At 39.0% G+C, this 27,366-nt stretch overlaps 2 protein-coding genes and 1 long non-coding RNA gene across 4 annotated transcripts; 1 reads left to right on the top strand and 2 right to left on the bottom strand.

The window, feature by feature from the left end:
* Nucleotides 1-128: 128 nt before the first annotated feature.
* Nucleotides 129-7,249, bottom strand: LOC148186464 (uncharacterized). The gene is made up of 3 exons (XR_015779667.1): nt 7,123-7,249; nt 6,934-7,014; nt 129-1,894 (listed from the first exon to the last, which is right to left on the bottom strand). It is a non-coding gene; the product is annotated as an uncharacterized LOC148186464 (long non-coding RNA).
* Nucleotides 5,126-17,830, top strand: LOC121956243 (myosin heavy chain, fast skeletal muscle). 2 transcript variants are annotated; one of them, XM_088091129.1, is made up of 38 exons: nt 5,126-5,522; nt 5,706-5,849; nt 5,937-6,093; nt 6,494-6,521; nt 6,611-6,716; nt 6,791-6,883; nt 6,966-7,029; nt 7,125-7,223; nt 7,308-7,411; nt 7,500-7,638; nt 9,096-9,214; nt 9,308-9,457; nt 9,540-9,710; nt 9,797-10,103; nt 10,215-10,288; nt 10,380-10,467; nt 10,581-10,698; nt 10,815-10,938; nt 11,035-11,171; nt 11,269-11,524; nt 11,702-11,944; nt 12,051-12,227; nt 12,335-12,480; nt 12,572-12,662; nt 12,756-13,145; nt 13,277-13,403; nt 13,690-13,808; nt 14,069-14,265; nt 14,366-14,549; nt 14,656-14,821; nt 14,916-15,040; nt 15,201-15,509; nt 15,596-15,799; nt 16,219-16,344; nt 16,458-16,628; nt 16,762-16,866; nt 17,016-17,111; nt 17,205-17,830. In XM_088091129.1, the coding sequence occupies exons 1-38, from the start codon at nt 5,304-5,306 to the stop codon at nt 17,424-17,426; spliced, it is 5,895 nt and encodes a 1,964-aa protein (XP_087947255.1). In that variant the 5' UTR covers nt 5,126-5,303; the 3' UTR covers nt 17,427-17,830. The 2 variants fall into 2 exon arrangements, with proteins under 2 accessions (XP_087947255.1, XP_087947256.1); XM_088091130.1 differs by lacking the exons at nt 16,458-16,628; nt 16,762-16,866; nt 17,016-17,111; nt 17,205-17,830 and having other exon boundaries at nt 5,143-5,522; nt 16,219-16,353.
* Nucleotides 17,831-17,971: 141 nt separating this feature from the next.
* On the bottom strand, nt 17,972-26,337 carry LOC148186463 (uncharacterized). The gene is made up of 15 exons (XM_088091135.1): nt 26,115-26,337; nt 25,347-25,463; nt 25,193-25,257; nt 24,957-25,100; nt 24,672-24,831; nt 24,407-24,573; nt 22,212-22,382; nt 21,909-22,053; nt 21,585-21,760; nt 21,258-21,419; nt 20,931-21,084; nt 20,695-20,843; nt 20,107-20,268; nt 19,424-19,462; nt 17,972-19,330 (listed from the first exon to the last, which is right to left on the bottom strand). The coding sequence occupies exons 2-15, from the start codon at nt 25,432-25,434 to the stop codon at nt 18,914-18,916; spliced, it is 2,199 nt and encodes a 732-aa protein (XP_087947261.1). The 5' UTR covers nt 25,435-25,463; nt 26,115-26,337; the 3' UTR covers nt 17,972-18,913.
* Between the last annotated feature and the right edge of the window lie 1,029 nt (nt 26,338-27,366).

Here is a 27,366-nt window from a genome sequence, read left to right as displayed (position 1 = left end):
GGGAAAAGGAAATGAGCAAATGTTTCACAAATTACAAGAACTGAGAACATATAGGAAATTAAATTTAAAATCAAGGGATTTAAAAAATTTTAAAAAATTGGAATTGTCTTGAGGCAAAAAGAACAAAGCCAGGGAAAAACTGTATTTATTATTATCATAATTACATAATACATTTATGTTACAAAATTATTATAATTTTTAAGCACTTTCCAGGTTTCTAATTTTCTTTTTTTTTCTACTTTCTTTTACTTTTGACTTATTTCTCATTAACAGAAAGAAGTTAACCAATATACATAGGTTTCAAAGGGTTAACTAGATCATACAACCAGGTTTAGTATGAGGGGTTTTAACAGGCTTTTTTTCCCCCAAGGGTTCTGTGAAAGATTAAAGTATTTTAAAAATACGACAGGATTGTTCATGGTCATTGTTCATTTACCATTTTCCAAAGGACATGGATGTAACTTTATACTGCACACAGTAGGTAACATGATTATACAACCAGGAAGGATTAATTAAGAGCAGTTAAGCGGCACTTGCCTTTGTGGCACCAAAACGTCACAGTATGCGAAGGAAGCACAGGTGTTGTTGGACCTTCGGGCAGACACTATTTCTGTGGACACTGTAGACTAAGTCGTTGTCCATTTGTGCACCACGATATTTTTAGGACTTGAATTTGGCTTTGTTCTGCTTATTGACAACTGCAGGGGAGTGGACACCAAGGCTTATGACGTATATAAAGGCAATTTCCTCTGCTCAGAATGACAAAGGCAGTATCATATGACCATTCAACACTGTTTGTGTAACATTGATGAATGACTGCTGAATAGGTACACTGTTAAAATCTGACAAGTTGACTAAAGTAATCTTAGAAACTGGTGAAATTTCTCTTGAAAAGGGAAAGTAAATATAAGTAATAATCTTAATGTATGTTTACTTTATATCTCCTTGTTAATTTTGATTAAAATTTAGCTACTTTTTTTTCATTTTGTGGGGTTGTTGCAATGGAAAAATGACAATTGACATTACCTTGTTCTGTCTAAGTGTTAGAAACTTCAGTAAATCAAATCAGTCTGACTTAACTTGATCATCACAAAGAGGATTTTTCCATGATGAAGTTAGGAGATTTGTTTTGTCAACATGTTTAAATAACACACCTAAGACGGACTAGTTTGTAACCTGCAGAATACAGAAGTATAGCAGAGTAAACTTGGTTTACTGAAGTTGCAAAAAAACTTAGAAAGATTGATTCAATAAACTTGTCATTTGTAAGTTGCAACAACTTCATGAAATCAAGTAACTATAACTAAATTTTAAGTTAACTTAAAAATGAGATATAAAATAAACATGAATGAAGATTAAAAAATCAACTTGTCAGATTTTACAGTGTATGCTTTAATGATATGCTTTCACTTTGGAGAAAATAACTTTATTATCTTACGTCTCACCCATAACAAAAAAATCTAGATTATTGTAATGCCGATTAAGCTTTACAACATGCTAATTAGCATTGGGGTATTTGTGGTCTTGTGCAATATATTTTACTGAAGCACATTCAGTAAGTTCACTGTTTTTTCTCCATGTAATTCATTATCTCTTCACATATCAGTGCATTTCATATTAGGCAATTACAATTAATTACATGAATCCTGCAAGCACACCAGAAACCCTTCCCTTTGTGTCTGTGTGCTTTTATTCTGAAAGTATGAAACAAAATCAAACAAAGAAAAACAGAGAGCTCAACCCCAACAACCTTCGGTCCTCTCAGTGTTACTACCCAGTCTCGGAGGGGTATAACACTCCTTTAAACCTCCTCAGGCTCCTCCTTGCCAGACATGTTTGGCATGTCATATGTCTCTTCAAGGACTCAGTGCAGAGGGTCATCTCTATGCAACTACTAGACTCAAGGACATACAAAGGAGGGGGTTAGTCTGGAAAATGTGTCTGTCTTCTCTCCTCCTCTTTAAAAAATGTTTGATCCTTTCATGATAGCCCAATTAAGAAACCCACTCATACTGATGTTAAGAGTTTACACTTGCAGTAATTATGGAAAATAATTTATATTCTTTACTCATTACAGTAAAAACCTCAAATGCTACAATGTACTCCACAAATTTTGTATTTGAATCCTAGATGTATTAAAAATATGTGATGTAAGAGGTTTTGGCTATAACATGTTAATTATGACACAAAATGTGCAGTCTTAAAATGTAGGTACTGTCAGTAGAGGCAAGTTGAAAGTATCCCCAGCAAGTAAAGATCAAACAAACTATAAAGTGAAGTTCACTGTTAAGCAAAGGTCAAAGGTAAAACAACCAAGGTTGACCAAGGTGTTGTACAAAAGTACTAGACAAAATAAATAATCAATAAAAATACATAAAATGCAGTATAAAATGCACAAGTAAAAACAAACATACCAAAACAATTAATCAAATACAAATATGATGGATGAACGTCTAAAAGTAACTCAAAGGCCAACAAGAAGAAATGCAAGGGCGTGGGTTTGGTTTCAACAATGGAGGGGACGCATATTTAGGGGTCCTCTGCCAGAAAATTTTACAGATCAAGCACATTTCCTCCACTCCTGTGAATTTTTGTATACTATTTTTTGCCTTTTTGTCATCATTTATGGTGGTATGGTTATTTTGTTGAAATAAAAGTCCTCTGCAACATGTTGTTATTAGGGGACACATGCTTTAAAATATGGAGGGGGGACCTGTCCCCTGTGTTCCCACCAAATCTGCACCTTCTGTATGTTATATGAATAAAGTACATTAAAATGTGTTGCAGTACCATGATGCTGCAATAAAGCATGTCTGTGTGTTTTTTCTGCAGCTTTGGTGACATTCACACTGGTGGAACCGAAATATATCAATTAGGAATTACATGATTCTGTCCCTTATACTTCAAGAATTTATAACTATCACCCAGAAGCACAACTTTAACATAAACACAAGCCTAATAAAATGGCAAACATAGTTTGGGGTGTCACTGTTTAACTGACCTTTAGCAAGGGTTAAATACGGCTCAAATCAGCTGGTGCATTTTGTCACAGTCACAGTAAGACCATAAAATGGGCCTTGTGTGTGTGGAGAAGAATGCTCTATATTCAAGGTCACACACCACATAGCCATACATGCCATCTGTGGCAAACTTTCAACCTTAGAAAATTTGCTACCAGATAAATGTACTGAAAAGACTGACTCATCACTGTATGATGCAGGCTGAGAAATAGTGCTAAATCATAGCTAGAAAACTAAACCCAGTCCTTCTGTTGTGCAAAAATAACATCTAATTTATTGAAGCATACCAAGGGTCAAACAAGTTGTCACAACAAAAAAAAAAACGACCGAAGACCTTTGACCTTACTTGAATAGCTCCTGTATGACACGTGTCTGCACAATAGCCCACCTACTTATTGAGGTTTCATTCCTCAAGGTCATTTCCTTTTTTGAAGAAAGAAGGTTAGGTAATTATAATAACACAACTAAACCCAACAAAAGAAATTATATAAAAAAAACCAAATCAAAAAAATTGAGGTAAAGTTCAGATTTGTTTTGTCTCACTAATTTTATACTCTAACTCACATTATTCCTGGATAGACTTTTCTTTTATGGTACTATAACAGTTCTGGAATCTCCAACATCTTGTTTATTGGCCCGCGATTTATTTTGGGTCTTATCCCTGCCGAGATGGCAACTGTTCTTCCACCCCATTCCAAGGCGATATGTAATCCCTCTGTAGCTTTTATGGAATGGTGCTCGGCCTCAATTTTATTTCAGACATCTGAGATGTGCAGCCTCCTGCAACTGTATACCAGTGACATTTACATGCTTCTCCAAGACCAGAGCCTGTGCCTACCACAACACACTCCAGTAAGACTGATATCACTAACACTGATGGTCATTGAGGAGGTAACATTTTGTAATTGAAACAAGTAGGTGACAGATTTATCTGTTAATGAAAAGCATTTTATCTAGTCTACTAATACTTCAAATAAGTCCAAAATAAATGTCCTATGAATTACTGAGCAATATTTGATGACATATACAAATGAAATGATAAAATTATCAAAAATATATATGGATTATTAATACATTTTATAAGAAAGATTAATATGAGCCGTAAATCTTAAAATACTTAAACAACTGTGATCCTGAATGGAACAGTCCTGACCCCGTTTTATAGAAATAGTTGACCTTGTTTTATTGGACAACAAATGACCTTCAGCTACACCTGTGACGATTAAGGGCTTCCCCAAAACTGAAAAAAACCCAAAACAAAACAAAACAAAAAAAACTAATAAAAGCATGCCTCTATTTACATTTCTCACAAAGATCGTTACTATAAATATTAAATATCATTCTTAACTGCTGCAATATTTATATGTATTTGAATTATTATTTCAAAACTAATGTTCCTTTTTAGTACATTAATTGCATCAATGTGATATTCTATAACTATAAAACAAACAATATCAATCCTGCTCTTTTACACTGTAAATTTCTGTATAAATTGCATTGTAAGCATATGCATTATTAGATATGTAGTGCAATAGTGCGTAAGTCATTTGTTAGAATATCTAATGCATGTTAATAAATACTTGTAAAATATAGTCTAGATGAAGATTTTTGTGTAAATGCATAATTTTTTGATAATTCAGCTAACGCTGGGCTTTTTGACCATTCAGTTCGGGCACAAAGAAAAAATACCTTCAGTGACAAAAGTTCAAGAGAGAACAAGGTAATATCAATCAATCACAATGTCAGTGTCACAGGCTTAGTGACAACATGACAAGAATGCATGACCAAACTGAGCGGGGCACACCTACTAAGAAGACAAGTCCTCCCTCTATAAAAGAGGCTGCTGAGGACTCTGCCGATAACTGGTAGGCTTCCAACTCAGGTAAGTACACCAGCATTGACTGATCAATATTGTGTAAGTAGTAATGGATCAATCATGTATTTGCAACTTTGCTTAGAAGCATTGTTTAATAATTTCATTGATATATTTACACTGGGTGTGCTATGAATAAAGGTGATGCTTGTCATTTACTTGAAAATAATATGTGCATATTTTAGACATGAATACATTTCTCTATAGATTTATATCATGCTTGACTGTTTATTGACAGGATAAAAAAGAACAGCCCTGACTGTACTCTGCTGGGACCAAAGGAGGTAAATTATAACTCATTCCAAGTGATATGCATTATTTCAAAACACACCGCACCCAACACCAACAGCATGTTAACATATATTAAAACAAATGATCTCTCCTTATTGTCAGCTGCTTAAGGGGCCATCATGAGCACAGACGCGGAGATGGAGGCCTATGGCCCTGCGGCCATTTACCTCCGAAAACCAGAGAAGGAGCGAATTGAAGCACAAACTGCTCCATTTGATGCTAAAACAGCCTTCTTCGTGGCTGATCCTGATAACATGTACTCCAAGGGTAAACTCATGAAACGAGAGGGAGGCAAAGCCACAGTTGAGACAATAGCATATGAAGGGAAGGAATCAAAGGTAAGTGTAATCATATGAAACTCAAATGACCACAGAAAAGACAGAGAAGTGAACGTTTTCTAAAGCATTTGGAGAATTTTTGGCTTTTTTTTTTTTTTGAACTAAACAGGCTCTCTCAGACTAAATGACAATACATAAATATATAAATAATAAATATTTCTCTTTATTGTATTTCCTATTCAGACTCTCACTGTAAAAGAGGATGACATCTATCCCATGAATCCTCCCAAGTATGATAAAATTGAGGACATGGCCATGATGACCCACCTCAACGAGCCTACTGTGTTGTACAACCTCAAAGAGCGTTTTGCATCATGGATGATCTACGTAAGCTTCAATCTTTTAAGTTAGTATGCTTGTATCTGCAAAGCCTGTGCTTCAAATGTAGTTATGTTTCTCTCCATACTGTTACAGACCTACTCTGGGCTGTTCTGCGTCGTTGTGAACCCCTACAAGTGGCTTCCTGTGTACGATGCTCAGGTTGTGAATGCATACAGAGGCAAGAAGAGAGTTGAGGCTCCTCCCCACATCTTCTCCATCTCTGACAATGCCTATCAGTTCATGCTCACAGGTAAGATCTGAGTTGCTGCAGAATTTGAGGGGATGAGGCACTGGTTTGCTTACACTTTAGGGGACCCTGGGCAAAGATGCCCACTGAGGCCCCCTGGTTATGATTTGACAGCAAATCCTCAACGATCACCTTGACGTTTAGCTCTCCTCCACAGTCATTTGATAAGTTAAACCTGACTCCTGCTTCTTTGTTACAAAGAGGACACTTTCATCTTATAATTGCAGAATCCGTCATCTGACAATACTATTTCAAAAACAAAACGTTAGTTAGGTCTGTTGGAAAGTAATGTTACCTCACTTCTGCAGACAGCCTAATTTATAGCATCCCTGCAAAATGTGCTATGGCATGGCTATCCTGAGAGGCTATAGGTTTAACTCAAGTGTCTGTACTTGTATTTCAGATCGTGAGAACCAGTCTATCCTTATCACGTGAGTATAACACAACATGCCAAGACAGTTCTTTTGTAACTTCACGACTATTTTATGAATAAGTAAAGATATATCCTTTAATTCCCCAGTGGAGAATCCGGTGCAGGAAAGACTGTCAACACCAAGCGTGTCATCCAGTACTTTGCAACAATTGCAGTGGCTGGAGCTAAGAAAGCAGAGGCTGGCAAAATTCAGGTAATATTGGTTGTGCTGCTAAAAATATTTGTCACAAATGTTGTTGAATATTTTCATTAAGCTTCTCTTTACAGGGCTCGCTGGAAGATCAAATTATTGCAGCCAACCCTCTGCTGGAGGCCTATGGCAATGCCAAGACCGTGAGGAATGACAACTCCTCTCGTTTCGTAAGTGTTCATATTATGTATGCTTGCATACATTTCTTTTTGTTACTTACAGTCAAACTGATGTTTGCTGGTCAATGTTTAGGGTAAATTCATCAGAATCCACTTTGGCTCGAGTGGCAAGCTGGCCTCTGCTGATATTGAAACATGTAAGTAGTTATTTTCCTTGTTGGCAACAATTATTAGTGTACAAATGTAGTGTAATCTCCATGATCAATTCTTAATATTTAAACAATACTCACAGATCTGCTGGAGAAGTCTCGTGTCACCTTCCAGTTGTCTGCTGAGAGAAGCTACCACATCTTCTACCAGCTGATGACTGGCCACAAGCCAGAGCTCCTGGGTATGTTAGAAGACAATAAACAAATAAAGACGAAAATAATAAAGAATATGTACCCATTTATGCATTTCCTCTGATCTCTTGCAGAGGCTCTCCTGATCACAACCAACCCCTATGACTACCCAATGATCAGTCAGGGTGAAATCACTGTCAAAAGCATCAATGATGTGGAGGAGTTCATTGCGACTGATGTAAATTGATAGTAATCTGTAAAATAACAGCAGACAAATGTCAGATTTAAATACTTTTCTAAAAGGATTTGCTCTGCATGAATTGCAGACCGCTATTGACATCTTGGGCTTCAGTGGTGAGGAGAAGGTTGCCATCTACAAGCTGACTGGAGCTGTGATACATCATGGCAACATGAAATTCAAGCAGAAGCAACGCGAGGAGCAGGGTGAACCTGATGGCACTGAGGGTATGTATAGTGATAACACATCATAAAATTACGTCATGTTACATCAAAACACATAAAGAGAGTAGATTATGAATAAAGCACCTTTTTGAATAAGTTTATAATATGTTATCACAACTTTATCGAACTGCTTCAACAGCAGGTCATGCTGGCTGAACGATGATTGGCATTTCTCACCTACAAAGGAGGTCTGGCAATTAGTGTTGTAGTATTTGAGATTGGTCTCAAGATCACTATTGAAGGTCATGCTCTTGTCATTTTCACTTGACCATGTCTCTGTCTCAAACAAAGAGGACTCTGGATTTTATTTGAAGACTAGTCAAGACCACTGCTGCAGCAAAATTATTACATTGCCTGCATGTAAAAAGAGTCTTGTAAAAAGATGATCAAGTTGATTTCAGCTCCTTAGTGTCTGCTTGTATTTGCTTACTCATAGAAAACAACTGAAAATTCTTACACATAAAATTCACCTCTATAATGGGCAATGATTATTTTACCAGGAAAATTCGCATGATACACTTGAACATAAACACAAGCATGCAGTCTCTGGCAATAAAAGAGGTGAAGGAAAATTAATCATCACTTAGTTTAAGTTAGTGAATTTATGGGCATGCGGACCCTTCAGATCGATGTCAGGAATGCCATGCACTGGTCAGGTCTTGGTTTTGACTCTGTCTCACCTTGCCTTGGTCTTGGTTTTGACTCAGTCTCAACCTGCTTTGGTCTTGGTCTTGGATATTTCTCACCCTGCATTGGTATTGGTCTTGAATTAGTCTTTCCCTCCCTAGGTCTTGGTCTTGACTCAGTCTCACCTTGGTCTTGACTCTTTCTCACCCTGCATGGGTCTTGGTTTTGACTTAGTCTTTCCCTCCCTAGGTCTTGGTCTTGACTCAGTCTCACCTTAGTCTTGACTCTTTCTCACCCTGCATTGGTCTTGGTCTTGACTTAGTCTTGCCCTGCCTGGGTCTTGGTCTTGACTCGGTCTCAACCTGTCTTGGTTTTGGTCTTGACTAATTCTCACCCTGACTTGGTCTTTGTCTTGATTTGGTCGTGGTTTAGGTATTTTGACTACAACACTGCTGGGAAACAGCACTCTGATGTGTTGGTTTTTAAAGCAACATACTGCAAGGTAACTAACAGGTTGGCAAAGAGGTAAAATTTGCAGGAGCACTAATCAATCATACATGATATACTATGATAAGGGAATTGTCTAAAAAGGTGTCGTGGTAACATATTCCAAACAGTCAGATTGCATGAATGAGAAGCTTATGACAGACAAACAGTACAGAAGGAGAGATAAATGCAATGTCAGTAACTCTACATACAAATGTGGTTATAACACACAATTCTAGTAGTGTTTTCAATGATATTTCTTCCTTATATTACAGTCAACTTTCTTGCTTTGTTAGATCCTGTGTTTTTTCCTGAACAATAATTGGAACATGTTTTCCTTCAACCAGAGGCTGATAAAATCGCCTACCTCATGGGCTTGAACTCAGCCGACATGCTGAAAGCTCTGTGCTACCCAAGAGTCAAGGTCGGAAACGAGATGGTGACCAAAGGTCAGACCGTGCCACAGGTAATTGAAAACTAATAGATGTCTGGAGGTTTGTGCATTTTGATATGAAACTATTATACTGAGAAATGACCACACTAAAATCTGTATTTCTAGGTCATGAATGCTGTCAGTGCTCTGTGCAAGTCTGTCTATGAGAAAATGTTCTTGTGGATGGTCATCCGTATCAATGAGATGCTGGACACAAAGCAGCCAAGACAGTTCTTCATTGGAGTCTTGGACATCGCTGGATTTGAGATCTTTGATGTAAGTTACAAAAACACACCAGTTTTGATGATATATAAACAATATATGGCCAATAAACTGAGTTTCTACTGTTATACTGTAGTTCAACAGCTTGGAGCAACTCTGCATCAACTTCACCAATGAGAAACTGCAACAGTTCTTCAACCACCACATGTTCGTCCTGGAGCAAGAGGAGTACAAGAAAGAAGGCATTGATTGGGAGTTTATTGACTTCGGTATGGACTTGGCTGCTTGCATTGAGCTTATTGAGAAGGTAAGGCAAATCTGTTAGGTAGAACTGAAATCTCATTTTCCCTTACAAATGACATTATTGATTAACATGACAAAATTTCCTTTCAGCCAATGGGCATCTTCTCCATCCTTGAAGAGGAGTGCATGTTCCCCAAGGCTACAGACACTTCTTTCAAGAACAAGCTGCACGATCAGCATCTTGGCAAGACCAAGGCCTTTGAGAAGCCAAAGCCTGGAAAGGGCAAGGCTGAAGCTCACTTCTCTCTGGTTCACTATGCTGGTACAGTGGACTACAATATCGCTGGCTGGCTGGAAAAGAACAAGGACCCTCTGAACGACTCAGTTGTTCAGCTCTACCAGAAAGCTTCAAATAAACTGCTGTCAATGCTGTATGCAACCCATGCTTCTGCTGAGGGTACTATAACTACTCAATGGCATTGTATTTACTCATTTAATTATGTGGTTTTCTTTGGTAAACAAACCTGAACAATGAATATAGACTTAACATGCACTGTTTGAAATGCAGAGGCTGGTGGTGGAAAGAAGGGTGGTGGAAAGAAGAAGGGTGGTTCCTTCCAGACTGTGTCTGCTCTTTTCAGGGTATGTTTAACATCTACAAAGGTCAAGATATAATTTCAGCTCATATTTTGAAGTTGACTTTTGTTTTAAATAACAATATTTCACCTCATAGGAGAACTTGGGCAAACTGATGACCAACTTGAGGAGCACTCATCCTCATTTTGTGCGCTGTCTGATTCCAAATGAGTCAAAGACCCCAGGTTGGTTCCCTTTGTTTTGTTGTTTTGTAATTTATTTCTAAAAAGTTGCCACTTTTGAGGGAAGAGAATACTCAATGTGTTTATTACACTGACTTATTTTATGCAATATGCAGGTCTCATGGAGAACCACTTGGTCATCCACCAGCTGAGGTGTAACGGTGTGCTGGAGGGCATCAGAATCTGCAGAAAGGGCTTCCCCAGCAGAATCCTCTACGGTGACTTCAAGCAGAGGTGACTGCAGTTTTCATTATAAGCAAGTCGAGTTGATTTCAGCGTGGGTATTTCATGGAAAACACCAGGAAAAGGCAGGAAGTAAATATCAGTAACAACATTATTTTCTCTTGCAGATACAAAGTATTGAATGCTAGTGTCATCCCTGAGGGACAGTTCATTGACAACAAGAAAGCTTCAGAGAAGCTGCTGGGCTCCATTGATGTGGACCACACTCAGTACAAGTTTGGACACACAAAGGTACATTTCTAAGGACATTACCTATAGCTGTTAGATATCCATGTCCTGATGTATCCATGTATACTGATGACTGACCTCCTTCACTTGACAATATAGGTGTTCTTCAAAGCTGGTCTGCTGGGTACCCTGGAGGAGATGAGAGATGACAAACTGGCTACATTGGTGACAATGACTCAGGCTCTCTGCAGAGGATACCTCATGAGGAAGGAGTTTGTTAAGATGATGGAGAGGAGGTATGGGTATCATACAGTATACAGTATACTACTAGTGATCTCTTAAATTCCAATGTGGTGTTAAACAACAGCAATACTGTTAATGTTGTTTTATCAGAGATGCAATCTTCACCATCCAATACAACATCCGCTCATTCATGAATGTGAAGAACTGGCCATGGATGCATCTGTACTTCAAGATCAAGCCTCTCCTGAAGAGCGCTGAGACTGAGAAGGAGCTGGCTCAGATGAAGGAGAACTATGATAAGATGCAAACAGACCTGGCTACAGCCCTGGCCAAGAAGAAGGAACTGGAGGAGAAGATGGTCTCCCTGCTGCAGGAGAAGAATGACCTGCAACTGCAAGTGGCTTCTGTGAGTAGAATGCTAAGGCAGAAGTTGTTTACTGTTTGGGGTTAAAAATAATTATATGTCAGTCAGAACCTCTAAAGTCAAATAGGCACATGTTTTGCTTTGCTCAACAATCAGCTGCATTTAAGTTAGGAAATATGATTAAGTCAAAACAATACTGTGTGTATTTTGAAACCATAGGAAAGTGAGAATCTCTCAGATGCTGAGGAAAGGTGTGAGGGGCTCATTAAGAGCAAAATCCAGCTCGAGGCCAAACTCAAAGAGACGACTGAGAGACTGGAGGATGAAGAGGAAATGAATTCTGAGTTAACTGCCAAGAAGAGGAAGCTGGAGGATGAATGCTCTGAGCTGAAGAAAGACATTGATGACTTGGAGCTCACCTTGGCTAAAGTGGAGAAGGAGAAACATGCCACAGAAAACAAGGTTCACAAAACTTGAATTGATACAAAATGATTTTTTTTTAATTAAAGAGATTTTAAATATTTAGATATGATAGGTTACAAAAATGTACCCCTCATTCCTTTCTTAGGTGAAAAACCTGACAGAGGAGATGACATCTCAAGATGAAATCATTGCCAAGTTGACCAAGGAGAAGAAAGCCCTCCAAGAGGCCCACCAGCAAACACTTGATGATCTCCAGGCAGAGGAAGACAAAGTCAACACTCTGACCAAGGCCAAGACAAAGCTGGAACAGCAAGTCGATGATGTAAGATAAATCTTTAAACAGCATCTTCATTGTCAGATAGCTCATGCTTAAAAATTGTCATTACATGATACAAATTCAATACATATATTTCAACATTGTCATAAAAGCTCGAGGGATCATTGGAGCAAGAGAAGAAGCTCCGCATGGACCTTGAGAGAGCCAAGAGGAAGCTTGAAGGAGATCTGAAACTGGCCCAAGAATCCATAATGGATCTGGAGAATGACAAGCAGCAGTCAGAGGAAAAACTCAAGAAGTTAGTTTTTGTTTTTGTTTTTTGTTTTTTTTTCTTTATATTTTATGCTACAACTTGGTGATCCTGATTTGTTTTTGTTCTACTCTTTTAGGAAGGACTTTGAGACTAGCCAGCTCCTCAGCAAGATTGAGGATGAACAGTCTCTTGGTGGTCAGCTTCAGAAGAAGATCAAGGAACTCCAGGTAATGTATTTAACATGAATATCTAAGTCAGTCCATCAAAAACAACACACTCCTGGTAATAAGCCTTTTTGATATTACTATTGTCAAATCTAGGCTCGTATTGAGGAGCTGGAGGAAGAGATTGAGGCTGAGAGGGCTGCTCGAGCTAAGGTAGAGAAGCAGAGGGCTGATCTCTCCAGGGAGCTTGAGGAGATCAGTGAGAGGCTCGAGGAAGCTGGCGGAGCAACAGCCGCTCAGATTGAGATGAACAAGAAGCGTGAGGCTGAGTTCCAGAAGCTGCGTCGTGATCTTGAAGAGTCCACCCTGCAGCATGAAGCCACTGCAGCAGCTCTCCGCAAGAAGCAGGCTGACAGTGTTGCAGAGCTGGGAGAGCAGATCGACAACCTCCAGCGTGTTAAGCAGAAGCTGGAGAAGGAAAAGAGCGAGTACAAGATGGAGATAGATGACCTCTCCAGCAACATGGAGTCTGTTGCTAAAGCAAAGGTATCCACTGTTTTTCAGGAAAACAGTCACCTAAGATTTTGACAAGTATTCATATAAAAAGTTGGCATTTAATACATAATATCTGATCAGTAAGTTCCAAGTTCCATGCATTTACTACATGTCAATTACAGGCCAATCTGGAGAAAATGTGCCGAACTCTTGAAGATCAACTGAGTGAAATCAAGTCCAAAAATGATGAAAATGTCCGTCAGCTGAATGACTTGAGTGCACAGAGGGCAAGACTGCAGACAGAGAACGGTGTGAAAGAGATCTGAAATATTCAATACTATGGCAATTACTCTTTTAAGTTCATATCTATTCCAGTGTTTCAAAAATATGATTGATGTGTGTGTTTACATTGAATTACTGTGATTTGTATATAAGGCGTAGTTAATGAGATCACGTTACATGTCATTATGGGTTTTTTGGTTATGAATTGTATATATTACTATTTCAAGAAAACTGACATGATATGACAACATTCAACATTATTTCAGCCATCTGAAAAACTATCCAAATCTTAATTTTATTTTAATGCTTTTAGGTGAGTTCACTCGTCAAATTGAGGAGAAGGAAGCTCTTATTTCCCAGCTGACCAGAGGCAAACAGGCTTACACTCAGCAGATTGAGGAGCTCAAGAGACATATTGAGGAGGAAGTGAAGGTACAATATCTTAAGTTGCATTATCAACTTTATATTGCATTGTGTGTTTGGGCTGTCTGCTGATTTCATAGGGCATGAATCTCCAGTGATATGGTTGGACTGTAAAAATGAAAGCACTGGGCTTACTTATTGCAAACCAATTGAGATTTGTCTTAAAAGGGATATTGAGTAGTTTCTTTGAGAAAAGATGTTCTGTGTATGTGCCACAGTATATTAACGAAATGACTTAAGACTTTCATTCTTCTTATAATGATTTATAGGCCAAGAATGCCCTGGCCCATGCTGTTCAGTCATCGCGCCATGACTGTGATCTGCTCAGGGAGCAGTTTGAGGAGGAGCAGGAGGCCAAGGCTGAGCTGCAGAGAGGAATGTCCAAGGCCAACAGCGAGGTGGCTCAGTGGAGAACAAAATATGAGACTGATGCTATTCAGCGCACTGAGGAGCTGGAGGAGGCCAAGTACATAAAATCCTTTTAGTTATTATAAATAAATATGTTTTTAATTCAGTATTTTTCCTCAGAGATTTTTTTCAAAAATACATTAATGTCTTATCTGCAGGAAAAAACTTGCCCAGCGCCTGCAGGACGCTGAGGAATCCATTGAGGCTGTGAACTCCAAGTGTGCCTCTCTGGAGAAGACCAAGCAGAGGCTGCAGGGTGAGGTGGAGGACCTCATGATTGATGTGGAGAGAGCTAATGCTCTGGCTGCCAACCTCGACAAGAAGCAGAGGAACTTCGATAAGGTAAATGGTTATAGTGGAAAACCAAACGAGACTCAACATATGGACAGGGCAATCACAAATGTAGTTCTTCTTTATTTATATTTTTAATCCGTCTACACACGTTAAGGTCCTGGCAGAATGGAAGCAGAAGTATGAGGAGGGCCAGGCGGAGCTGGAAGGAGCCCAGAAGGAGGCTCGTTCTCTCAGCACTGAACTCTTCAAGATGAAGAACTCTTATGAGGAGGCTCTGGATCACCTGGAGACCATGAAGAGAGAGAACAAGAACCTGCAGCGTATGTGAACTTCTAACAATATCAAGGGCAAATAATAATGTATTGCAATTTGCAAAAAGTGTAAGAATGTTTACGTTTTCCATTTTCTCTGTAGAGGAGATCTCAGATCTGACTGAACAGATTGGAGAGACTGGAAAAAGCATCCACGAGCTGGAAAAAGCCAAGAAGGCTGTAGAAAGTGAAAAGGTCGAAATTCAGACTGCCCTTGAGGAAGCTGAGGTATAGTCTTTTATATTTCATTTGGTTGTTATTGCATCAATTCATTTAATTATTCTTGATACCATTATTTTCTTAAACTTATTTCAAATATGTTTCATTATAATGATAAAACAGTTGTGGTTTTAACTATACTTTGATGTTTTGTTTTTTTTTTCTGCAGGGTACACTGGAGCACGAGGAGTCTAAGATTCTCCGTGTTCAGCTTGAGCTCAACCAGGTGAAAGGTGAGGTTGACAGGAAGTTGGCAGAGAAGGATGAGGAGATGGAGCAGATCAAGAGGAACAGCCAGAGGGTGATTGACTCCATGCAGAGCACTCTGGACTCTGAGGTCAGGAGCAGAAATGATGCCCTGAGAGTCAAGAAGAAGATGGAGGGAGACCTGAATGAGATGGAGATTCAGCTGAGCCATGCCAACAGGCAGGCCGCTGAGGCCCAGAAACAACTGAGGAATGTCCAGGGACAGCTCAAGGTGAGATCTGTTTGATTACTGAATGGAAATAAAAAAGTTGGAGAGTAAATAAAGTTAAAATTAACTCTTAATTTTAATGTTTCCAGGATGCCCAACTGCACCTTGATGAAGCTGTCAGAGGACAGGAAGACATGAAGGAGCAAGCTGCCATGGTGGAGCGTAGAAATGGCCTGATGCTGGCTGAGATTGAGGAGCTGAGAGCCGCTCTGGAACAGACAGAGAGAGGACGCAAAGTGGCTGAGCAGGAGCTGATCGATGCCAGTGAGCGTGTCGGACTGCTTCACTCTCAGGTCTGCCTTAATTTATTCACAAAAAATTCTGATTTTTTCTTTTTTCATCTGACCCTTAGTATCAGCTGGCGGAGCATATAGGGTGAGGGTTAGGACACTTTAAGGCATTTAAACATGTAAGGACATGGTCATGCTGCATATTGTTTGATTCAGACGGACTTTGACAAGCTTTCTGGCTTAGCCACTTCCACATAAACTTCACAGTATTTACATAATTCCAAACTTCATTTGATTTGTTTCAGTAACATCTATAGCCTACTGATGCTTACAGATTTATGTTTAGCATAAGACCTTCATTATTTTTATGAGTCTTATGGTTGCTGAGATGTACTCTACATTTAAATACAGATACTTTTTGAACAGAGATTTGAAAAGGGGCTCAAATATTATATCAAATAATGATTTTCTTCAACATTCAGAACACCAGTCTTCTGAACACCAAGAAGAAGCTGGAGGCTGACTTCGTCCAGATTCAGGGTGAAGTGGACGACTCAATCCAGGAAGCAAGAAATGCTGAGGAGAAAGCCAAAAAGGCGATCACCGATGTGAGTTAACATCTCTATCGTGCTTTTGTTTGTTTTAAGACTAATCCCATGCACTGATAATGGTTCGTTTCTTAAAGATTATGAATTAATAAGTAAACACTGTATCATTTCAGGCTGCCATGATGGCCGAGGAGCTGAAGAAGGAGCAGGACACCAGCGCTCACCTGGAGAGGATGAAGAAGAACCTGGAGGTCACAGTCAAGGACCTGCAGCACCGTCTGGATGAGGCCGAGAACCTCGCCATGAAGGGCGGCAAGAAGCAGCTCCAGAAACTGGAGTCTAGGGTATATTATATACTCTATATACTGATGCTCACAGATTGTTTAAAAATGATGTTTTGTCTCTCTGCTCTAGAATCCCTGAACAATATTGTTTTTATTTTTTATTTTTTTTTAATACTTAATCGTCACATTTTAGGTGCGCGAGCTGGAAACTGAAGTTGAGGCTGAGCAGAGACGTGGAGCTGATGCTGTGAAAGGCGTCCGCAAATATGAAAGAAGAGTGAAGGAGCTGACCTACCAGGTAAATTTAATATTACTAAAAATGATCACAATAACTCCTTAATTCCAGTGGTGGATCTTATTAGTTTTACTACTCAACCTCAACACCTCTTCCACAATGTCTTGATTCTACTTTGACACTCCATAAGTAACAATTCCTTATTTGTATAGACTGAGGAGGACAAGAAGAATGTGAATAGACTTCAGGACCTGGTGGACAAGCTGCAGCTCAAAGTCAAGGCTTACAAGAGACAGGCTGAGGAGGCTGTAAGTAGACCTCATTACTGAGATGGATCATGCAGTGGAATTAATAATTGTGTCACTATTAGCAAAGTTGATATAACTCCAATCCCTTCACAGGAGGAGCAGGCCAACACTCATATGTCCAGGCTCAGGAAGGTTCAACATGAGCTGGAAGAAGCTCAGGAGCGTGCTGACATTGCTGAGACCCAGGTCAACAAGCTGAGAGCCAAGAGTCGTGATGCCGGAAAGGTAACTTTCTTATTACCGGTGACAGCTTCATGTATTAACTGTATGCATATACTTCATCTATACATCCATGGTTTTTACATTCCTGCATGAAATACACACACTGTAAAAAGTAACTATTTGTTTTAAATTTAAAAAGTTAGTGCCCGGGGCTGCCTCAAATTTTTAAGTTGAATGAATTTAAAAAGGCAAGTTGTATCATTAGGAAATTACCACAACTTGTCTTCTCAAATTCAGTCAATTCAGTCTACCTTAATTTATTTTAGCTAATGTTGCTGTTAACACACTGACATCTTTCTGTTGGATATCCAAGCCTTAACTTAAAATTGTCTCAATCAATACAAAGGCCTATTGGATATTATTGTATTGCTCCTATAATACTTGTAAACACTGCCTTCAAGTACTAATTATCACTCTCCTATTTCAGGGTGGTGACTCTGCCGAATGAGATACAAGATCCAGCTGAGGCCTTTATGGAGAGTTCATACAAGAGGGATCAAGGAGCCCTTGAGAATTTTGTTCTGTAAATCTTCAATAAATGTTAAAAACACTTCAAGTGTTCTTTTTCTTTTTACTTTTCCTTCATTTTCCATCCTAGACAACCTGTTCAGGTAACAGTTACACAAAACTACCAAAAACTATCAAAAATACTACCTTTTATTAATGTTAAGACCAAACTTGCAAATTGTTGTCAAATGTTATTGTAGTGTCAGTTTAGATCACTTTTCTTTTTTTTTCATTCTGTGTCACTGAGATGCACCAATGGTTTATTGAAAAAAATACCTGTTTTTGCAGTAAAATGATAGTTACTTTACTTCGAGGATATTCAATATTTTTTAGACCAAGGACCCCTTAGCTGAAATATATGGAGCAGGGACCCCCTACTACATACTGTATATTATATAAAATTGAGTTGGACTTAAGATAATTCTCTGAATATTTTCGGGTCTTCTCTAGTTCACACCTGCCTGTAACTGCCAAGTTAGCAGCAGTTGTAGTATGGCTAGTTGCATTAGCATCCCCCTCTGACACACCATCCACCTCAGGAACCACTGGTGAAAGTGCAGAGTTTTCTTTAGAAAGTTACAAATCCGTCTATTGTGGCTCAGAAGAATGTTGGTATACTTGACATACCAGTAAAAATAGCTTATAACTAAATTGGCGAATACGTGGGGGAAATAAAGTTGCCACACTTATTTGGCATTAGCTAGCTCATGTGACTGAACAAGGATTCATGGCTAACAGTTAGCCTGTTATTAATGTTGGGTGCTGTAAACTAGGTTTTATGAATATACTAGGTTAATACTAGGTTTTTGTAAAACAAAGCAACGAGTTCTCACCACAAAGCTTGAAACTAAATGGATTATGTATATACAGTATGTGAGCATATGTAACATTTAACCAGCAAAAGAGAAAAAAAGATAATGAAATGCCTCAACAAATGACCCCCTCAATCTTGAAAATAAAAACAACAAACTTGAGTTGTACTACATCAAGAGTTTCTAATTAGCATGGGCATATGACAACTTTTCATCTCTATTGTTTTCTTCAATAGGTAATTTAAAATGTGGCATCTCTGACTATTGTTTATAGCCACCATCCCTCTTGTCTTTCTTTCCACCCCCTTTTCCCTTTCCTTGCTCCCTCCCCTTTCCAGCATCCCCTTTACATTTTTGTCCTCCTTTAGCCTTCTGTAGCTGGACTGTATGAACCTTCTCAATCAGAGAGAAGCAGTCTTCATCAGGAGTGATCAGACTGGCCCTGCTCCCCTGTTCATGCGGGTTTGGAGATGACGACCTTGAGTGGCCTTTTCTGGGACTTGCACGGCTTGGGGAGCACTGCCTGGACTTGACATCCTCTTTTGGGACAAGGTTTAGGTTGAAGGACAGGGGTCTGCCAGGTCCTGGGCTCAGCGGGATCACAAGGTTATCTCCAGGGGCTCCTAGAGTGAGGAAGACTTCTGGGAATGTGCATGGTTGGCCAATATTCTTCTGTACCTTCGTCAGATATGAGACAAATACCCATCAGTGAGGGCGCATGTCTTTTATTGAGACAATTGCAAAGTCTACACAATATGTGGCACAGCTTACCTGCTCTGGTGTAAAGCTCATGGACACTCTCACAGTCACCTGTGCAGAAAAGTTCAAAGATGAGACTTTAAACAGAAATCACTTAAGGCAGACAAATATCTGTAGTAGTAGGAGTAAGTATGAGGAGTATTTTTCAACCTGGACCCTATTTTCCCATATTTTTGTGTTCAAGATTTTGCCTTTTTGTTGTTGTTTTTGAAATCATATGAATCTTTTTGACATTTTGGTCCCTTTGTGGTAGTTTTGTGTATGGTCAGTTTATGTCATGTGGTTGTTTTATATCTTTAAGGTCACTTTGTCTCTTTGAAGTCATTTTGTGTCTTCTGGTGGTAGTTTTGCCCATTTTTGTAGTTATTTTGTGACTCTTTTCAGTTCATTTGCATCTCTGTGCTGTCTTTTTGTGATTCTTCCTGGTAAGTACATTTTCATTTGATTGACATTTCACAGATGCAGGCCAGGGGGGCCCCTGATATGATAGATCCCTCGGCCTGTGCCTGGTAGGCCCAATCCGTCTATGACTTCACGCATAGGTGTCGCATTTGTCACTTTAACACAAAAACATGGAAAATTAGGCCAATTAAAATGAATAAAAGCTGAACTGAAGCAACTGAAGTTTTTTTGCTCCTAGCAGTCACTCTCCTAATGAAATCCAAACACTAATGTATTTGTGGTGAATGGTTTACCTGTGCTGTGGAATTCTTCTGATATTCTGTCTCGGGGGTAAATGAAGCAGATCTGGGTATAGGGGCTTTGGGGAAGCCTGATTCTGCATAAGCAGGTGCGGAGCAGTCCTTCCTTGGTGTTGTTGGTGTACTTTCATCCACAGTGATGTGTGGGGGAGAAACCTTGCAGAATAAAAGTGACAACAGAAGGCAGTTGAGTTGTCAAGTATTCTGCCATAACAGCTGTTATTTATTAACTCATAATGAAATGATGGTTTGAGACTGTTTATTAAACAAAGATTTTAATTTCAACATACTTTTCTTTGTTACATAAATGGATTTGGTGCAAATATGCTCCATGTGTAAAATTGAAAGCCATATCTGAATTCAGAAGCATTAAGGTGCTCCAAAAGCTATTCTACCGGCATGATATTTCTGCCATGAATAGTTAAGTTACAGTATTGTTGACATGTGAATATGTCGGCACTATGACAGGCACGCATCATGTGTCGGAATAAGATATAAAAATAACAAGGAACTAAATTTAGCAACTTTTGGCAATATTTCTTATTTTTGAACTGTGGATTATATAAATGCCGTGTAACTCACTGGGCTTCCAGCCTTAATATTTCCACCACTTTCTTTTCTCTTAGTATCCCCACTTATCCCTGGCAGGGTAGGGAGTGCAACGCGTTGATCATCTAGCCGGCTCCCCTGACTGGAGGCAATATATTTGAAGAATGCGTCGGCGTCTGCACCTGTTACAGAGAGTCAAGAGTTATTTCTGTGATGTCTCCGAGACATAAGACAACATACTTGGCCTTGCTCTGGGTGGTTTTACTGACCTGTGGGTACATTTTTTAAAGCACTTCCATTGTGTGTGGGTGTGGCAGGTGTACTCCTGCTGGGTTGTAAAGAGCAGCGCTGCTCTTCCATGCGTCCACCTTGTGCATGCCGCATCATTTTAAAGAACTGCTCCTGCTCAGCTGCAGATAACTCCTAAAAAGATTTAAAGGAAAAAAAGCAATGAGAAGGGGGTCAACTCCCAACCGCTCAAAATAATCAGAGGACAAAAGGAAATGACCACAGTTTTTCTTTAAAGAACTGCCAGGGATGAGCTTCCATATCCAAAGAACTATATACATTTTGTAATGTCCAGCATTACGCCTCACCTCCTGACGTTTTTCAGGTTTGACACGTGTTAAGGAGGATGACCTTTTGAGAAGTTTATCAGCTTCATCTGAAGTGGGATGATCTTTGCGCTGAGTATTCGGGGTTCCCGTATTTTGGAAGATTTGGGGTGCAGAACATCTTTGTTCGTCCATCCTCGAGCCCTGTTGGAGAAAAATAGGATTCATTTTTGTAATGTTGAATCAAAGCAGTTGGTTGTCCTGGTAAAGATATTCTGCGTCTGCAAAAAGAAGTGTGAAGACTTTGTGGGATAAAATTTTAAAAACTGTCAACAATGGTCTTTACACAATGTTGTGTATGGGACAAACCTGGACTTTGGAGACCATGTAACACAAGTAGCTTGCGTCCTTGTCTGCAGCAGTTGATGATGATTTAGTACCTCCATTCTGTATCCCTGGCAACGAAGGAAGAGACACTCGCTGGTCGTCCAGCCGTCGGCCCTGAGAGTTGGCGAGCATGCTGAAGAACTTATCAGAATCTGGACCTGGGATGACAAAAAAAGGAGACCTATTAGTTTCATGTTCAAATATTTAAACACTTATTACATTATAACATGAAATAGCAATTAAATTATCATAAAAACATTAAATACAAGAATAAAAACAGGTAGGTAGACATATTTGCATTCTAACCTTTAGACTCGGTGCTCTGACTGGGCTTGTGTTTGGGTGTGCACTGCGGGCTAACATTTAAGACACATCGCTGGTCATCCATTCGCCCTCGGTGGGAATGACTCATTAGGGAAAAAAAATCTTCCTGTTCAGCTGTTGTCAAGACCTTCATAGAAAAGTGTACAATACATATTAATGCCAGTAAAAGAAAATCGAGGCCAAAGGTAAAAATAAAAAAATAGAAGGCTGTTGTTTTAATATGTTGAAATTTAATGTAATTTACCCCCTAGGGTTAACAATGGCAGCAGTGACTTGAGTTTATACCTGTTTTTGAGCTGACTTTGGTCGTTCTATGTCTGAGCCCGGGCTGAATGAGGCTGAACGTGGAGGGCCTGAACCAGAGGCAGATGTATCCTTTCTTGGTGAACACTGGGACTGGGTCTCTGGGTTTAAAAGCTGAGGTAGCGAGCACCTCTGTTCGTCCATTCTGGAACCCTGAAAATGTATCAGACCAGTATTTGTCAGCATTTTTTTTAGCAAGAGTCACACTACTTCGACAGAAAATATTTCACAGAGCACTGAGTAAATTGGCATCATGTAAGCATGTGATTATGAGATTCATAGCCCTGTGTTACGCCCCTCCCACTGTCTTGGAGGCTGACACAGCCTCATCATGCAGATTGCAGACATGGGAGGGTCATAAACTTGATTACACTCACCTGGGCAATCCCAGCTATAAAATCTGGCCCAGGTGTTGACTCGTTTTCTCCTTTCCTCATCCTCATCCACCCTGCATTGTTGGTTTTGGTTTGGTTTGATTGTTTTTGTATGTTTTAGTTTGATAAAGTGTAATTGTTTTTACTAAATCTCTTGTGTGGACCCCCCCCTTGTCACAGTCACTGAGCCAGTTTGTGACACCTGGCATATGGCATATCACAGCATTCAAAAACTGTGAAAAACTGTCACATTTTAACATTTCTTAAAGGGTTAATTTGGATCTTTTGAAGTGACATTGTAAAAGGGAATTATACCTAGTCAGTGTTTTAAAGAGGCCCTATTATGCTCATTTTCGGGATCATATTTGTATTTTGGGGATCTACTAGGTTTGCTTCAATGTTCAAAAAACACATCATGTGTCTTCTACTGTCCATTGCTGTAGAACCTCTGTCTGAGCTCATGTCCCGCCTCCTGAGAGGCCCAGTTGGCCTTGACTGCTCAGCTGACTCTCTCTATGCACATTCTTTTTGTTACATTGTGACATCACCAAGTTACAGAAGCAAACACTGAAACTCAAACAAGCTGTTTCAGGCAGCTTAGGAGTAGTGCCCTCTGAGGGAGAGAGTACTCCCTTTGGCTTAGACGTTGGGCTGTATTACTTGGAGACCTCTCATAAGCACAGAAATGCGATGCAAAATAATAAAGAAAAAGGAAAACTCCAAAAGCATAATAGGGCCTCTTTAAATACAGTAGATGTCAGTCGGAACGCCCACAGTCCACAGTTTGGAGAAGCAGTGAGGGGTACCAACACAGAGGCTAAGCAATGTACTGTTGTGGACAGGGGCAGCAACAAAATAATTAAGCTACCTAAAAAACAATCCACATAAAATCAATACATTAAGTGTACCTGATATTAAAAATATTTTCACGGCTTTGGATTGCAGCAGACAGCCCGTTTGGATTGGTAAGGTGTTAACAGCTTCAGTTACCCACATATGTTCTCATCAAAGCCACTAAACTCCATTGACAAAAAAAAATATATACTTTTAGCTCGCTGAACACAGGAGCTGCTGGTCTAAGCTGCCTAAACCAGTTTGTTTGTATTAGAGTGTGACTTTGGTGCATATAAACTATTCCTTTCAGAAAACAAAATCAAACAATAACACAAACAAAACAACTAATCGGGGCAGGGTAGACCAGCAGCTCCTGTGTTCTGTGATGTTAAATTACTGTTTTCCTCAATGGAATCTGGCTTTGAGGAGAGCGTTATAACAGCCCAATTGCTGTTTCAAGACAAGGTAAAGCATTTAAAATATTATATATATATATATATATATATATATATATATATATACCATACATTCAAAATGACGTTGATGTTGCTGGGAGGTTCTTTTTTAGGTGGCTAAAATACATTTTCTAGCTCACCCATTCACAGCTGAGCTTAGCTTCTGTGTTGATACTCCCACCAAGCAACTTTTACTGTATAACACTAACTTTTAAAAAGTACCCCATACAAACCCACTTCAAAAAATCCAAACTTTTCCTTTAAAATTATCCTTTGACATAACATTTCCATGAAAACAGACTTTGAGGCATGCTACGCCAAAAACACTGGGAAGAGTGAAAATGTTTTCTGTAAATTTAGGGCTGTTTTGTAGCATTTGTGTAATATTTTGTCTTTGTTTTAGTTTCATATTTGTGCAACATTTAAAGCCAGCGTCAATGTCACTGCAGTTTTTTGGTACTTTGCTGTAAAAAAATGTAAAACATTTTGTTCTTTGAAAAAGAAAAGTACTAACCTGGACTTTCGACACCATGTAACACAAGTAGCTTGAATCTCCTGCAGTTGATGTGGAATTTTTGTTCCCTTGCAATCCTGGTAATGATGGAAGAGAGACTCGCTGGTCATCGAGCCGTCGGCTCTGAGTGTTGGCCAAGAGGCTAAAGAACATTTCAGAATCTGGACCTGGGAAGATGAAATGTGAAAACAGGTAAAATAATTAAGAAACTATGGACAATGAATTCTATTTCTTAATAACTTAATTTCTGTCAGCTATTTTTCACCTGTGTTTGATGCACTTGCAGAAGACTTTTTGTCGGCATGTTTGGGTGAGCAAGGAGCACTCTTGCTTGGATCGATGGAACAGCGCTGATCATCCATGCGTCCACGCTGGCCATGGCTTATCATATTAATAAATTTCTGTTGTTCATCATTTGATTCTTCCTATTCAACAAAAACAGTGAGATTAAGATATGAACACATGAATATGTCCAGCATCTAATAACACATACAGCTGTGAAATGAGAAACTATAATCATGAAAGCAGCCAATGACACCTGAGGACTGACCTTTAAAGACTTGGAGTGCTCTTGCTCAGAGGGAGTCTGTGATTGGTTGTCTGGCACAAACAGAAGCTTCCTGCTTCTATCCGGAGTACTTTCTGTCACAGAAATCTGAGGTGCAGAGCCGTGATGGTTAGGATTCCCAGGTTCCTGAGAAAGCACCACACATTTGGATTAATTAATTAATCACACCACCTGTGCAGGTACACACACTAAACCCTTTACAATGTGTAGTCTAGTACCTGGTAATTAAACCCTGGCAATGACACATGCAGTTCATTAAGGTGTTGTCCCTGATAGTTTAAACCTGTGGGGAGCAGAGGTGAAACAATCAGCAATCAGTCTATAAAAAGACACATACAATGCAGGTCGTATCTTTGTATCTGCTGTCCAAACCTGTAGGTGTAGTTGTCAGTTGCCCAGTTTGATTTGGACTGAAGGAGCAATGCTGTTCATCCATTTGTTCGCGCTGTGAGGAAGTCATTATGTTGAGGACCTGCTCATGTTCTGGGTCTTCTTGTTGAACATCAGTCAAAGGAAAAAGTAAATAGTGAGAACTATCATACCTTATAGACAGTGTTCTTCTTGGTACTTGCTCGTTCTATGTCATTTTAGCCAAAAAAAAAAAAAGTATTTATTCCTTGCAGGCATGTCAAAGTCCAGCCCAGGGGCCAATTGTGGCCCTTGAACCAAATTTAAACAACCCTTGACTTTACTTTCAAAATATGTGTTTTGTCAAAATGTTTATAGCATGTTCACTTGCCCCTACCCCCACTCTCCAGTAAAGCCACGAAAGAAGCAGAGGACTTTTGTTTGGGTGAAATTAAAGACATTTTCACCATAAACTGATGTGGAAATGTAAAAAAATATATATTTTTGACTAGTTTACAAAAAATTAGTATGCACACAATTTCCTGCAAGCAAACTCCAAACCCTCTTTTTTAAGTAAAAAAAATAAATAAATAAATAAAAAAAAATTTTCAAATGTTTACTTACTTTGGTCACTTTTAAGAACTAAAAACTATTTTGCACAAAATATCTAAAATGAACAAACAATACTGCATAAGAACCAAAATATCAAAATAAGATATTATAACAACAACAAATCAAATTGTGCCCAAACTTTTAAGCATAAAAATGCATTTTATGTTATAAAGATCTTACCGACACAGTGTTGGTAACTTCTGATTGGGGTCCACTTCAGCAGCTGAAAATCATGAAAAATAATACAAAAAAGAATCCCCTAATGAAAAGTAGAAAAAATGTAAAACAGTACAGAAAGTTACACGAATGTAAATCTTGTAACTGATAGAGAATCCATTCAGTACTAACGGAACTATTGTATGTGCAAAGGATATGACAGTCCCGATTGACGCTGCTCCAAATGTGTACTGGATATGGCTCGGTGGAAGGCTTTTAAATAGAGTTAAGTCCCAAGTATTAACCCATTACCATTAAGACCAGAGCCAGGGCCTCGATCGTAATATTTCCATCTGTAATCCCAGATGAAAACATAATCCTCAGCATGGAGAAGGATCATCTTTTTCACTGGTAGGTGAACATATTCTCCCTTCTGACCCATCGCTGTACTTAGAGTTCATGTTTGCATTTTCAAGCGCCCTCATTGTATACGGTGTGAGGAGGCAAATGCCCAGGTTGTGACACCGAGATGAACAAAATGGCAACTGTTGCTATAAACAAGGTTAAACTCAAAACCTATATATAAAAGCACTTAAAAATAAAGTATGATATGACACAGCTACTGGTGAACAAGGTCATGAGGTAAATGGCATTGTACTCACAACATAGATTAATAAATAATGAAAAATAATAATATACGAATTAGTCAAAGCTGCAAACATTTCAAGCCATAAGTAGGATGGAATATTTCTGCATACACCGATCATGTCACAATTGGCACTAGGTGACTCCTGTGTGTCTGCGTGAGTGTGATTTATGTTTTGTTTGATTTTTTTGGTTTGTCAGTTAAGATGTTAAATAATGTCAAGTAAAGTGTTTTTACATTATGATGACGTAGTGAAGGTGGCTTAAAAATAACAAGGCATCACTTCATCATTACATCATATTAGACATTTATGAGATTTTTTTTGACATATTCAAATATGAATTCTTGAGTTATGGTCAAATGCATGTTTTGTAAGATCACAGTGATCTTTGGGCACCAAATTCCAATCATTTCATCTTAAACTTTAGGTGGATGTTAGTGCCAAATTTGAGGGGTTTCTCTTGAGGGGTTCTTAAGATATCACTTTCATGACAACGAGCTGGATAAATAGACATATAACCCTAAAACATCAGCGAGCAAAGAGGAAAAAGAAAATTCACTTGACCACAATGCAACATGCAACAACTTTGAGTATACACTCTTGAAGTCAAGTATATTGGGAGACCATGT

This window comes from Plectropomus leopardus, chromosome 18, assembly GCF_026936395.1.
Source record: "Plectropomus leopardus strain MGB_pleo_1.0 chromosome 18, ASM2693639v1, whole genome shotgun sequence".
NCBI lineage: Eukaryota > Metazoa > Chordata > Actinopteri > Perciformes > Serranidae > Plectropomus > Plectropomus leopardus.
Note: the sequence above shows the minus strand (reverse complement) of the source record. Positions and strands in the feature narration are given on the sequence as shown.